Source organism: Diadema antillarum, unplaced genomic scaffold (assembly GCF_040938485.1).
Source record: "Diadema antillarum isolate AM-2024a unplaced genomic scaffold, OU_Dant_1.0 scf00000006, whole genome shotgun sequence".
Classification (NCBI taxonomy): domain Eukaryota; kingdom Metazoa; phylum Echinodermata; class Echinoidea; order Diadematoida; family Diadematidae; genus Diadema; species Diadema antillarum.
The window spans coordinates 191935-205361 of NW_027270895.1; the positions used below are offsets into that span (position 1 = coordinate 191935).

Genomic DNA, 13427 nt, shown 5'->3' on the forward strand with positions numbered 1-13427 from the left:
AGAACCAACACACCCGTGGGTTTCTTGTTTTACAAAGACGATAAGGGAAGAATTAGAAGAAGAAAAAAGAACCTCTTTAACACCCCCACATAAAGTCCTGGTATGATAACCACATGACTCTATCAGGACTTTATACATTGAAAGGGGAATTTCTTTCTATATCAACGAGTCATCTAAGTACCCTCCTTTTTCGACCTTCCTTAAAAAAAAAAGGGAAAAAAAGAAATTGCAAAGGCTGAAGAGCAGAAGTGTGAGAAAACAGCTGGTAAGGGGGTCACCCAAGCTGGAGTTACAGGTAGGTAGAGCTTTTTTTTTTTTTTTTTTAAAGCAAAGGGTGCTCGCTACACAGGCGCAGAGATGCTGGTAGGCAAATCTTGTGGCATCGAGAAAGGGGGGGGGGGAGGGTGAGGAGAGATGAAAGGGAGATAGAAATTATGCTGTCGTTAGGTGGTCATTAACTTTAAGATGGGGCAGAAACCTTAACCTCCACGATTAATGTAGGTGAACCATGTGTGCGTCTTTATGTGCGTGTGCTGACTTAAAAACAAAATTATTATTTCTGAGTAATTTCATAAAAAATCCCAATCTAACTTTAACTATCAAATTTCTTTCCATGACTTTAAGTCCTGTAAGTACAACTTTACAATGGGTCCCCGATAAATAATTTTGCGTATAGATGAAACTATTAGCTTGACTAGTTTTATGATTAAAAAGCAGCATGTCATCTGATATTTTCCACATATATTAATTCTGCATTTTTAACATCTTTTGTTTTTTTGCAATATAAACTGTAAGCACCCCCCCAAAAAAACAACAACACCACAGCCAAAATATACAAGTGATCAACAAAAGAAAAGAGAAGCACAATTCGGAGAGTTCTTGATATATTTCTCATTCAAAAAAAAAAAAAAAAAATCCTTTGACGAGGTGTTTGCTTGCCAATTCACCACCATACTCCAACATTCCACTTTATGATAATGTCCATATTTTGTCACGGTGTGAGGAGGGGAGTAGCGACAGCACAGAAAAATCGCAAAAAGCCCCCACGAGAAATAAGAAGCGGCAGATACACCGCACGAATTAGATAGTGACGATATTTGTCAGCCAACACACACAGAAATGTGCCATCTCTTTCTCATTGATTTTTTTCCCCTTCTTCTTTGTTGCTTGTTCTCTTCTCCAAACTCTACCCCCCTCTTCATTTGCGGTTTGATAGCTCTGACCGTAACGACGGCCAGATAAGAGCTGGGTAAACACCCCGCCGTCGTCAACGCGGACAGAACACGCTACGCGAGAGATCTGATTCATCCAGCAAGCGAGCGGACAAGTAGAGGGAACACACGCACGGGGAATCCGTTGCGTGCGGCAAAAGGTATATCAGATTGGATGCTCAGTAGTCCATGAGCAGTTAGATCTGAATAAAACCAGAGCTATGGCAATCAGGAAAATAGATAGAGTGGTAGATGGAAAGAGAGAATTAAACTGATAGAGATAAAAAGATATATAGAGAGATATAGATGGATAGAAAGAGAGAAACAGAGAGAAACAGAGAGATATATAAAGAGAGATAGATAGATTGAGAGATAAATAGATATATACATACGTACTGTACATAGAGAGAGGGAGAGAGAGATGGTAGGTAAAGTAGATGAAATATTAAAAAGGGTAAAGCAAAAGAAGAATTGATGAATGGCAGATTACCAGAACAAGGAAAAGAATGATGGGTGTTCAGTTGTCGAGGAGAAAGAGAAAGAAGTTTAGATGGATGAAGGGAATGGAGGAAAAATGAGACAGAAGGTAAGGAAGAAGAGAAACATATAATGGGCAGTCAGAGAGAAAGAGATATAAAGAGTGTGAGAGAATGCTGGTGAAGATAAAAGGCCTAAAAGAAAATTGAATCAAATAGAAAGAGAGAGAGCATTTCTAAATATGGACATAATTATGAATTGAGAAAGTGATAGAATGATATTTTGTGACTTAGGGACAAACAATAAAAGAAACAAGAAGAAAAGAACAAAAAAAGATATCATTAAAGGTAGAAATATTTGCCAGCAACAAGTACATGGGTGGTAGAAGAAATTACAAAAACTTCTCCTTTTTTTTTTTGTAAAAAGAACTGGAAAAAATTGTGCACAATGAATGCATAGTACATTATTAATCATTCTATAAATGACAGCAGCAATACATTTTATGCAGAATCATTCTTGGCTAACGGAGTTAAAGCATTTTTTTTTCTCAAACATTGCACACATCACACCAGTAGTATGAGAGTGCAAAAGCGGGAGAGTAGTGATATGTAATGGAAGTTGAACATAGAAGATAAAGTTGAGAAAAGGAACTATGCGACTTTTTAAGAGTATGAACTGCTGTTGTATTTTACTAGCAATGCCAAAAAGAAAAAAAAAAAGAGCTACAACTCAGAAAAGTGTATTTCTTTTATCATTGCAAATGCCTTGACTACATGTGCAAGGCTTGCCTATATTACAAGTAAATTGGCAAGGAAAATTTCCATAAAACTTTATCACTACATGTATACAGGCAGTCCTACAGTACAGGAACTAGTTGGCATTGAGACAGTTAAAAAAAAAAAAAGTCTCTTCTTTTTTCAGGCCATCCTACAGTCGCCTCGGCGCAAGGAAGCAGTTGATTTCTAATGTAAATGTCATGGTAGGCCTATGAATTAGCAGGGTTTTGGCCCTTGATGAATCTGTATTGTTATAAACAATGACATCAAAAGCATAGATATGATGTGCTCATATTCTTGTAAGGTCTTTGCATTGGCAGGCTTTGGGCCCTTGGTGGATCTCTCTTGACATCAACAATAACAACAAAGATATGATGTGCTCATGAACTTGTGGATGACTTTTGAGAATAAAATATATAGTTGGGTCAGCTTTACTGGCAACTGACGTTTTTTGTTTGTTTTTTTTTCATTGTGGAAACTTTTTGTGAACCCTGTACCATCATCAAATACGATCATTTCCCAATCCCCCAAAACAAAACAAAACAAAAACAAAAATGACAAAGAGCAATGGCTTGCAGGAACCCCACACAAGTTGTAGAATGATACAAGCAATTTTCCACAATTATGTTCAGCCCCAGCAAGAGTGGCTTGATTTCTTCTTGTGCCTCCCGCCAGCTGTCCAATCTTTACTCATTTTTTTTCTTCTTCTGCTGGAGAAGAAACTTAAACGAAAAAGAGAGAGAAAAAAATCCTTTGCCTTATGCAGCTAATTGCACCATTAATGAAGATGATGACCACGCTAGGAGTCTGAGGTTCAGATGACACAAGACTGGTATCCGTTACCGCGGGAACGGTCTAACATGATACTGAATGATTATCGGAGATCTCGATTTGCAATCTTCTTCTTTTTTTGTCTTCTCATTCCAGTATCTACACCTGTCTCTTTTTTCTCCTTTTCTTATCTCATTTATTTCTTGTTATCCTCGTTCTTTAATCTCTTGGGTTCATTTGGCTTCTCTTGTCCACAGCACCTGACTTCGTGTAACTTCAGCTCGCACATTTTTCCCGGCCCGTCCCCAATCCGGCTGCCTCTCCATTTTCTGCACCACTTTCGTCAACAACACATCCCCAAGGCACTCCCCATCCCTCCATCTCTACTCCATTTGCTTCTTCTTCCTTTTACTTGGTCTTCTTTTCCTTTTAATTTCTCTATCTCTTTGAATACCACCATCACCATCACCATCACCATCACCATCATCTTTCTGTTCCTTATTCTACTCCATCTTCTATGTCATCATCTTCTTCCTACTCTTTCCGTTTTTTGTTTCTTGTCTGTTTCTTCTCTAACAGAACCTCCACAGACCTGATATTCTCTGACTGCCATTCTTATTTCAAACCACTGAGGACTAGTTTGGAGTATACTCGGGCAGGTGTCTGTTCAAAATGTGTGTTATAGCAAAATCAGCTGGTCCTCAATGACTTAACATGCAGCTTATCAAAGTAGACATTCAAGTCAGAAAGTAGGATACTTCTAAGGATTCATCAGGGACCAACCTGCTACCTTCTGGCTTTGAATACCGGTATCTGAACACCCCTCTCGTTCCCCTTGTAGGATAAGAGCAGTGAGGCTCCCTCAAGCAAAGTAATTCTGCTCAACATTGACCGAGGGCAATATTTCTTAACCCATTGAGGACGAGTCCCTAGTATACTCGGGCAAGTGTCTATGGGAAATGCATGTTGTAGCAAAATCAGGTTGTCCTCAACAGGTTAATTAAGCGAAGTTATTCTACGTTGTATTTTAAGAGTGACTGAGGGCATAATATTTCTTAAGGCATAATAGTATGTGATTCGGTTGTCACAAGTTCTTCTTCAGAATCCATTGTCTACAGACTTTCACAGCACTTTTGAGAGTTACATCTGATTCACTGTATGCGTTACCATGCCATGTTCCCACACGTATAGTATAATCTACATCACATGCAGGAACACACACCATTTACAAATATCACAGAGAGCATGCATGCACAAGCACAAATTGATTACATGAAAACACAAGTACCATATACAGTAACATACATAAACAGGATACATGCACATAACTCCTTTGGTGTATGTATAATGGGTGGAATATCATTTTATTCTTTCATTTTCGTTCTTATGCCATCCTGACATATATGATAACTTAAATCTTAGTCTTTCATATAATCAGTGCCCCTTAGTCATTCCTTATGCCATCTCTGTGGTCATTTGGCTACTAGGAATTTGATTTAACTGCTACGATATTTTTCTGTCAATGATATATATATATATATTTTTTTTTTAGATAAACTTTCTACCAACAAATTGCTACAGGGCCTAAAATATTCTTTAAGTTTAAACCCTGCACAGAAAACATTGCGTCATGTCTAACAAAACTTGCCTTGGAATATGCCCTTTACAGATGTGTGAACAATATAATCAATCACACAATCATACAAAAGAACAAAACAAAACAGGAGAAAAACCCCACTTTCTATGACAGACATCCTGGTAGTAAATCAAAACATATTTGTCTGCTTTCGTTTTTCTCACCTCCTTCTTCTCCCCTCCCCATCATCCCCCCCCCCCAAAACAGATCTGATGATGGAGTGCTCACCGTACGACATGGTCTGTCCTACAATCCCATACGGCGACTGACCCGTCTGGGCCGAGTAGGGGTAACTGGAGGCGTTCTGTGACCCAAACGTGCCGGCCTGCGTCTGGGAGCCGATCGGAGGGAAGTTCCCGCCCTGCGCCGACGGGGTGGGCAAAATGTGTGGATAGGCTTGGCTGTGCATGACCGGGCAAAAGTGATAAGAGAGAGAGAGGGGGGATAGAGATGGAAATATATGGTTAGAAGTTTGTCCTGTATCAGGGCATAACTTTGGAAGACATACTTATAGTTAAAATATAAAACAGAATACAAACATAACAGAAAAAATATTGAAATAGCAATGTGAAAATCTCTATTACTGTTAAACCAGACCCATTTGTGGCATGAAACTGACACAAATTGGCACCGGCATTCAATGCATTGTGTAGACAGCAACTTTCCCCTGCTTTTCACTTTTGTGAATCTTGGCTTCTCACAAATTCATTTCAATTCAATTCAATTTCAATTCAATTTTAATTCATTTCAATTCAATTCAATTTCAATTTCAATTCAATTTCAATTCATTTTCATATTTCTCGATGAAAAAATTCATCAAATATCACAAAGTTAACTAATACATGATATCCAGCGAGGAGACTTAAGATTACAAAATGAAATAATACATGATATCCAGCTAGGAGGCATAATAGAGTATTGCAAACATATAGAACATAGTGGTCGATGTATGAAAGTTGGAATCTGAGAATGAATGCTAAAGAAATATGATGGAACCTACTTAGAAACAAGCTTCACAAAGTTTCATGCACAGGAAAGTTTCTCGTTTTACAGTATTTTAGTTAATATAAAAAACAGAAAACAAGTATAGCAAAAAAAACAATGTTGAAATATCAATGTTAAGAATCACTTTTGAATTTTTTTGTACTCCAAAACTGAAAATTAATAACGAAGAAAATGACAAAGAAACTCAACACACAGAAATGTAATTTCCTCTCTCATATTTTTTGACATAATTGGAAATTACTGACCCTGATTTCTTAATCCATTATAGTTTGTTAGGATGGACGATGAACCCAATTTTATATATCATAAATGCTGATGAGTTGTAGATGTGATTTGATGGGTCATTAAGGCTGAAAAAAACACAACAAATGTGACATCATTAAATTTAAAAAAAAAAGTAATTTGAAGATGACATCATTAAATTTCAAACACACTTGAGCATATCTCAATTATCCTTACCTGACTTTCACCCAAATTTCAGTATGTTACAAATAATAAAATTGTCTTTCAATTGAATTACATGATTTGTCAATTTAAAGATATTTAAAAACATCAATTGAAATGAATTGGGCAAATCTAATAATTTTACATGATGTTTCTGTGGCAGTCATTTTTCTCATGGGGTTTTACTCATGTCACATTTTTTGCAACAGCTTGGGAACAATTTATCCTATAACCCAAATACTTTACACAAATTTATACCATTTCAAATGAATCATTACAAAAAATAGCACCTTCTTGCTTGGATGCAATCTTGGCTATGATAATAAGGGTCAAATGTCAAACATTGTATTCCTGTATCTTGGGAAATAGATGCCCTGCCAATCCCATATTTTGCACAAATTTATATAGCATATCAAATGAATAGTTTCGTGACATAACATCTTTCTTATCGTACAGGATTATGACTATGCTTTTTTCCCATTTTTATGACATCATCACTATGACATAATCAAAGTGAAACTTGTAATTTTTTTTACTATTTCATGCTTTAATCTCCATCTGGAATTCAATTTTGTTGATATGCCATTAGGCACAACTTTGTTCAATTATAGCAGCAGCTTATTAATATCCTTCTTTCAGCTATTGACATGTTATACCATCGACTAGCAATCTCATTTCATGCTTTAAAGGATCACCTAATTTGTTGTCTTGACTATTAAACTCATGCGTCTATAATTTGAAACTATATGTGCAAATCAAATGAGGCAATGTTATAATAACTTGACCTGATGTTTAGAATGTTAATAGAGGAAAGTAATGAAGGCTGATATCAAGTCTCCCTTCATAAAGCATGGTACATTTCCAGTACAGTCTTTTACAAGGACATCATAATACCACCAAGGTTCTTAATTTTTGTTACAATCCTCAAAGCATCATTATGATGGAAGACTTTGTACTGCTTGACTAGCTGGTCAACATACAATCCATGTTCATGAAAGCATTTTCAACGTGCTCGTAATGACGCACAAATGTAAGCGCCTCCGGCACAAGGGTGGAGGTAAGAACATGGAGTGAGTGAGGCGTGTTTTCTCCACGTTGGTTGTCACGGCATCACTTCGGAATGAATCATAATTCAAGAATGGAAAAAAAAAGAAATATGCACCAACAACTCTACTATATATTGCCAAGTATATACATGCTTTGCTCTAATTATTCCATCCTACAATGAAATACTGTACCACACGGATTCCATGATTCAATTTGTTGTACAATAATGTGAACGGTAAAAATTCAAACCAGCTTCTCATTCAGAAATGACAGTTGAAACATGGCAACTGAAATTGCTCATGGAAACATGTGAACCCAAAAATGGTTGCATATATAATGGAGCTCTCGTAACCATAAATAACCTTGCCTCAAAGATTACAAGTTCCTCTTGATTTGAATAGATTCTTGACTCTGGAGACAGACAAATTAATTTGCAATGGATAATGCATACAGTGGAAAGCAATGACAAGCATTCAAATGAGAAAGAAAAGTTCAAATATGGCCAGCAAACTTGATCATAAGAACGATTGATAACTGGTCCAACACAAACAAACACTGCTTTGATCTTTTACACCAATCTACAGGTAGCCTTTAAAGACTACAAATTTGTCATCAATTGGTTAAAGTATACTCTTTTTATCCTTACTAAAGCAGGTATTGAGATACATCAGAAACATTCATGATTACAAGAAGAAGAAGATCTATCACAGCATTTTGATAAATTCTGTCATCACCCAACCAACTGATGGCCATAATATCTATGTCTTGCTCACCATCACTTTGCTTCAAAATTGCAATCAGTTCAGACGAACTTTGGTGAAACCAATAATGCAGATAACATAGAAAGACAAAAAAAAAAAATGTCCTGCAAAATTACGAGAACTGCAGCTTTTCAGATGACAACGTAGCCCGAGGAAAAATTCATCCGGTATGAGTGGACGTCTATGAAACGGTTGCCATGGTTACATGTCTGAGGTATCGTTGAGATAACAGTCCTTGTTTGCTTAGCGCACGAAAGAAAGCATTTTATTCCCTGGAGTCAAAACACAGTCAGAAATTTTCCTTGTAATTACAACAGTCTCTCCGTGAAATGCAGACAAGTTTTAATAGCTAGTGCCTTCATGCAAATTCATGATAAGTAATATTCAGGGTTTTACACTCCACTAATTTTCATTTCATTGTCCATTTCTATTAGAAATCTGTTTTGTTTGCATGCATGCTTGCACATCGGTAAATACATAAAATGCATGTAGGCATTTAAGACACGGGTAAGCATAGATAAATACAAGGGATTACAATATCAGAATATCAGTATTGTAAATACATGGCACTAGAGAAAGCATTGAGTTGTACAGAGTCAAAATTGTGTTGAGTGTGATGTACGCGCAGGCAGGTGTATATTTGTGAGTCAGAGTATGCTTACAAATAAAAATGTATACCGTTGACTTCTAAGAAAGCTTGAAATTGTCATATGACCAAAATAGCTAGTTCAAAGTCACATTGTGAAATGGTTGTTTCATGGCGGCAATCACAAGAAGAAGAAGAAAACAAGAAAATGAAATAATTTGCTCCTTCTGCTATGATAGACTAAAAGGAGAGATGCCCAAATATTGCAACAACTAGACAGAAGCAATGAATGAGAAAGAATACAAATTGAAGAAAAGAAGAAGTAGTAGTAGAAGTAGTAGTAGAAGTAGTAGTAGCAGCAGTAGTAGTAGTAGTAGAAGAAGAAGAAGAAGTAGCAGTAGTAGCAGAAAAAGAAGTAGAAGAAGAAGAAGAAGTAGTGGTAGTAGTAGAAGTAGTAGTAGAGGTAGAAGTAGTAGTAGTGGTAGAAGATGAAGAAGAAGAAAAAGAAGAAGAAGAAGAAGAAGAAGAAGAAAAAGAAGAAGAAGAAGAAAGGTCAAAGAATGAGGATAAAGGGGAAGATGAGAGGATTCAAAGTGAATGAAAATAAACTCTCCATTCCACAAACTGGTCCTCGGGCAGAAGAGCAGCGGGAGATGACCAAAATTGAGTGGTGCCAATGCCAAAATTGGAGGGACTTTCTTTTTTCCTTTCTTTCTCTCTCTCTCTATTTCAGCATATGTTCCTCGTGACACCAAATATTCCCCGAGATCGAACTAATCACTCTGAAGTTGAGCCAAAATTGGCTTTGCTTGGAGTGCAAAGGTATGGAATTGCTGCCAGACTTGGATTAAAAAAAAAAAATCTTAACTTTTCTCGAACTCTATGCCAGGCACCACGCCCCAGATACAATGAAGACTATAGGCCACTGTAATCTCTGCTGTTTTAATCATAATCCCCCCAAAAAAACAAAAAAACAAAAACAAGATAAATAAATAAATAAATAAATAAAACAAAATGTTCTTTGCTGTGCTGGGTAATCAACTTTGTGTAGATATTTGTTCTGCTTGGAGTGCGTTGTATCAGAGTTAAAGTACAGTATAGATATAGAGTTTCATTAAATATCGTTACCGATCATGACCTGCACATACTTCAGTGATAAAAATAATGACTCTCAACAAACAAATTGTTTTACTGCATCTTTTTCTATCAAATGAGTGCCAATACATTTGTCGTAGAAATTAGAAGCGCAGAAGACAAGCTCAAGATAACAAAAATGATATCCGATACAAATGAACACACTATCAAGTTTTAAAGAGTCAAAAAGAGTTCAGATATTGGTTATCACTAAAGATTGATGCCAATATTTAAGTGGTTTCTAAAACATCTCGCAATACATTAAAAGCTGAATCCTCACCACAATCAATACTATACCATCCCTTTAAGGGTAATAGACCTTACAATCACTCAGAGGTAAGTGATGGTACGTATTCCTTGTATATATGTGAGGTTTCATGGTGAAGATAATGTGCTCTACTGCTTTGTGGAGATTGCATAATGGGGATGCTGGAAGGGGGAAATAGAATCCAATGGCACAATATATAGAACATAATAGAACATAAACAGGGAATTTCTGGTGACGAATAAGATACCAAAATAAAAAAAAAGGGGGGAAACATCTTGACATTCACAATGATGAGAACAGGATGTTTGTTGTTCCCGCATCCAAATTTGCCAAACACCACCCCACAGGTAAAAGTGACACTATTAACTCGTGACACTCTTGTAGGAGTTTGAAAGGATTGTGAAAGAATGAGGCTACTTCCCATTTGAAAGTGGAACAAGCCAAATAGGAAATTGTCGATTGAACACACTTGGATCTTAACTGATTAAATGCACTCCCCCCCCCCCCATTCTTTTTTTTTTGGACCCCCATCATCTCCAGGTGAGGTGCTAACTTCCGCCCACGGGCCAGGTGATGGGACAACGTCACTTCCATGTGGTTTTAGCTTCTGAGGATATCCTGTGGGGTCGGTAAGAAAAGTTGTTGACTTCCTAAATGGTATCGGTCTTTGCCGGGCTTTTGGAATCGTCCCTAAAACTTTGGGGGAAAAAACCAAACCAAACCAAAACAAATCAAGAGAACCAAATTATGTAGAAAGGAAAAACAACAACAAAAAGAATCTTCTTTTGTTTGCTTCTAAATGAATTGAGGGGGAAAAGTTTGACACATGGAGGGATAAGTTACAACGGCGGGTCAGAAGGGGAAGATACGACTGCTGGCATTCTGTCAGAGAATTCCTGTTTGCGTCAAACAAACAAGCAGCGCTGATGAACTCTAACTTAACTCTTGTAGAAACGCCCATTAAAGTTTATATGCTTGTTTATTGCAGCCTGCTCTGAAACAACAGAGTTTGCAGCATGCATTGTTCATGCAGAGGGTATCTTCTGATGCACCACACACACACACAAAAAAAAAATCACGATACAAAAACAATACAGGACAATGCTCCCTTTTTAGTTACGTTGAAACAAACATCACCTGTCAGACGTATCATCTTTTTTTTTCATATCTTTGCATCGCCTTCAGATTTGATGAGCAAAACAATCCTACTGGAGAAGTTCCAGAGGAATAAAAACATCATATCATATGCCCAAGAATAAGCAAAAAGCATTGCAACATACAGTACTTTTTTTTTATGGAAGCTTAAAATCCACATTATATAGTAAAACATTACATTCAGTCAAACAAATTTGACTCCATGTCTGAAATCCAATAAAGAAAAACAACAGCTGTCAGAAATATAATGAACGGTAGTCTTCTGAGTTTAAAGGGATGGTATAGTATTGGTTGAGGTGAGAATTGGCCTTTTAACTTTTTGTGAGATACCAAGAAACCACATATGAAATAGCATAGGGCATACCATTCTAAGAGGAATTCAAAGTTTATCTGATGAAAATCAGTTTGGGAATGCCTGAGACATCCAAAAACAAGGTAAAACAAAGCAATCGAAATAAGAGGTGGGTCCAACCTTTTATTAGGATCGCTCTGTTTTGGATATCTCAGCCATTTCAAAACCAATTTTCATCAAATAAACATTGAATTCCTCTTGGAATTACATGCACCTTCACATTTCATAAAGAGGTTTCTCATTATTTCACCCAAAAATGTTGAAAACCTCAAGTTAGTTCTTAACCAAAACTATACGATCTCTTTAAGTAAACCTGTCTTTGCAACAATCATTGGACTCCATACAATCAGACTTCAGTATAAGCAATTGTCATACTAGTATGAGTTATCTTCTTTTTTTTCTCTCTCTCTCTAAATGCCAAGTAATCATAAGCTTCTATCACAACAGACTCATAAATTTTTCTCCCGGTCAAAGAAAGTTGAAGGCAGTGCTGGTAGCCCCCTTTTTTTAATCTGAAAGAATACTCTATTAGAGTTAAGGAATACACACTTTCAGAAAGACTTCCAAAACTTGCGCAGATTCCACCTTTCCTAAATCTACATCATAATCAAAATTCAAATTAAGAGGTAAGGGAAGGGGGGGGGGGGGGCGGGATTGGGGCAGATGGAATGAAATTTCATCTCATGAAACTAAGCTTACTTTTTTTCTTTTTAATAGTCTAAGATATCAATGATACGAGCAGGTCATCTACACCAGGGTATTTTATTTCATCGTTCCATGAAATTGAATCATAACTACAAAACCTAACACTCGATAAGTAACATCTTCACTATCCCGCCAGAGCAAATCAGAAGAAATCACAAATATGTCCCGAGACATATCCATTTCAATTTTTAATTCTCAAAAAAATATCATGAAAGCTTGATAAAATGCACATGTAAAAACTTTATGTTATACTGGAATCTGATGACCAGTCAAACTACACCAAGTCTTTTAAGATTACGAAGAGAAAAATGAGTAATTTGAGACATGAAATAAAAAAACAACAACATACACTATATAACACTATCACGACTTTCAGGAAAAAGTGAACTCTTAAGCATTTTATATCAAATGACTACATACTAGCTCTACCAACACAAATATCAGTGTAGGTGATAATGATTTGAGGGTGGATGTTCTTCTTTTCTTTACGAAAAAATAACTACATTGTAGCTAACCATATTAAACAGTGATACTTTGCCCTAAGAACTAAGAACATGATCTTACTTCCACAGACATTACTTGTCTTGTTTATCAATGCCATTGAAAATAAATACAGCTTATTTGTTTTGTTTTGTCATTATTTTCATCATTCAAAGTGATTCTCAACATGGAAGCACATCTTTACTGTCATATATTCTTGAATGGACAATTATGCTATGAAATCATTATTGGAAATAAAATTTCATCTAAACTGATTTGAATTTGAACATCATAATCATACATGTTGCCAGCGTCATGTGAGTGAGCGAGCAATCCCGGCACACACATGGTGGACGAAGAACGAGGACCAATCGATGATAAATGCACACAGGGTGCAACCACGTTTGGATTTCAGGCGTACACACACAAGGAATCTCGTATCACAGAGGATGCTCATTGCGTCGGATCGCATGATATTTCCTGTCGTTTTTTTTTCTTGAACGACCACAGAGATGACCAAACACGCATACATTTTAAAAAGAAAGAGAGAGAGAAAAAGAAAAGAAAAAAGGAAGAGGGGAAAAGACCAAGAATGTGGCAGGATAGGTGGGGTTCAACA

At 36.6% G+C, this 13427-nt stretch overlaps 1 protein-coding gene across 3 annotated transcripts in view; it reads right to left on the reverse strand.

The window, feature by feature from the left end:
* The window catches only part of LOC139716061 (protein phosphatase EYA1-like), a 418852-nt gene that overhangs the window by 76253 nt on the left and 329172 nt on the right, over nucleotides 1-13427 (reverse strand). For all 3 annotated transcript variants that reach the window (XM_071627624.1, XM_071627632.1, XM_071627617.1), the window contains exon 5: nucleotides 5100-5272. In XM_071627624.1, coding sequence (XP_071483725.1) covers nucleotides 5100-5272 — 173 coding nt within the window. The remainder of the gene's footprint in view (nucleotides 1-5099; nucleotides 5273-13427) is intronic.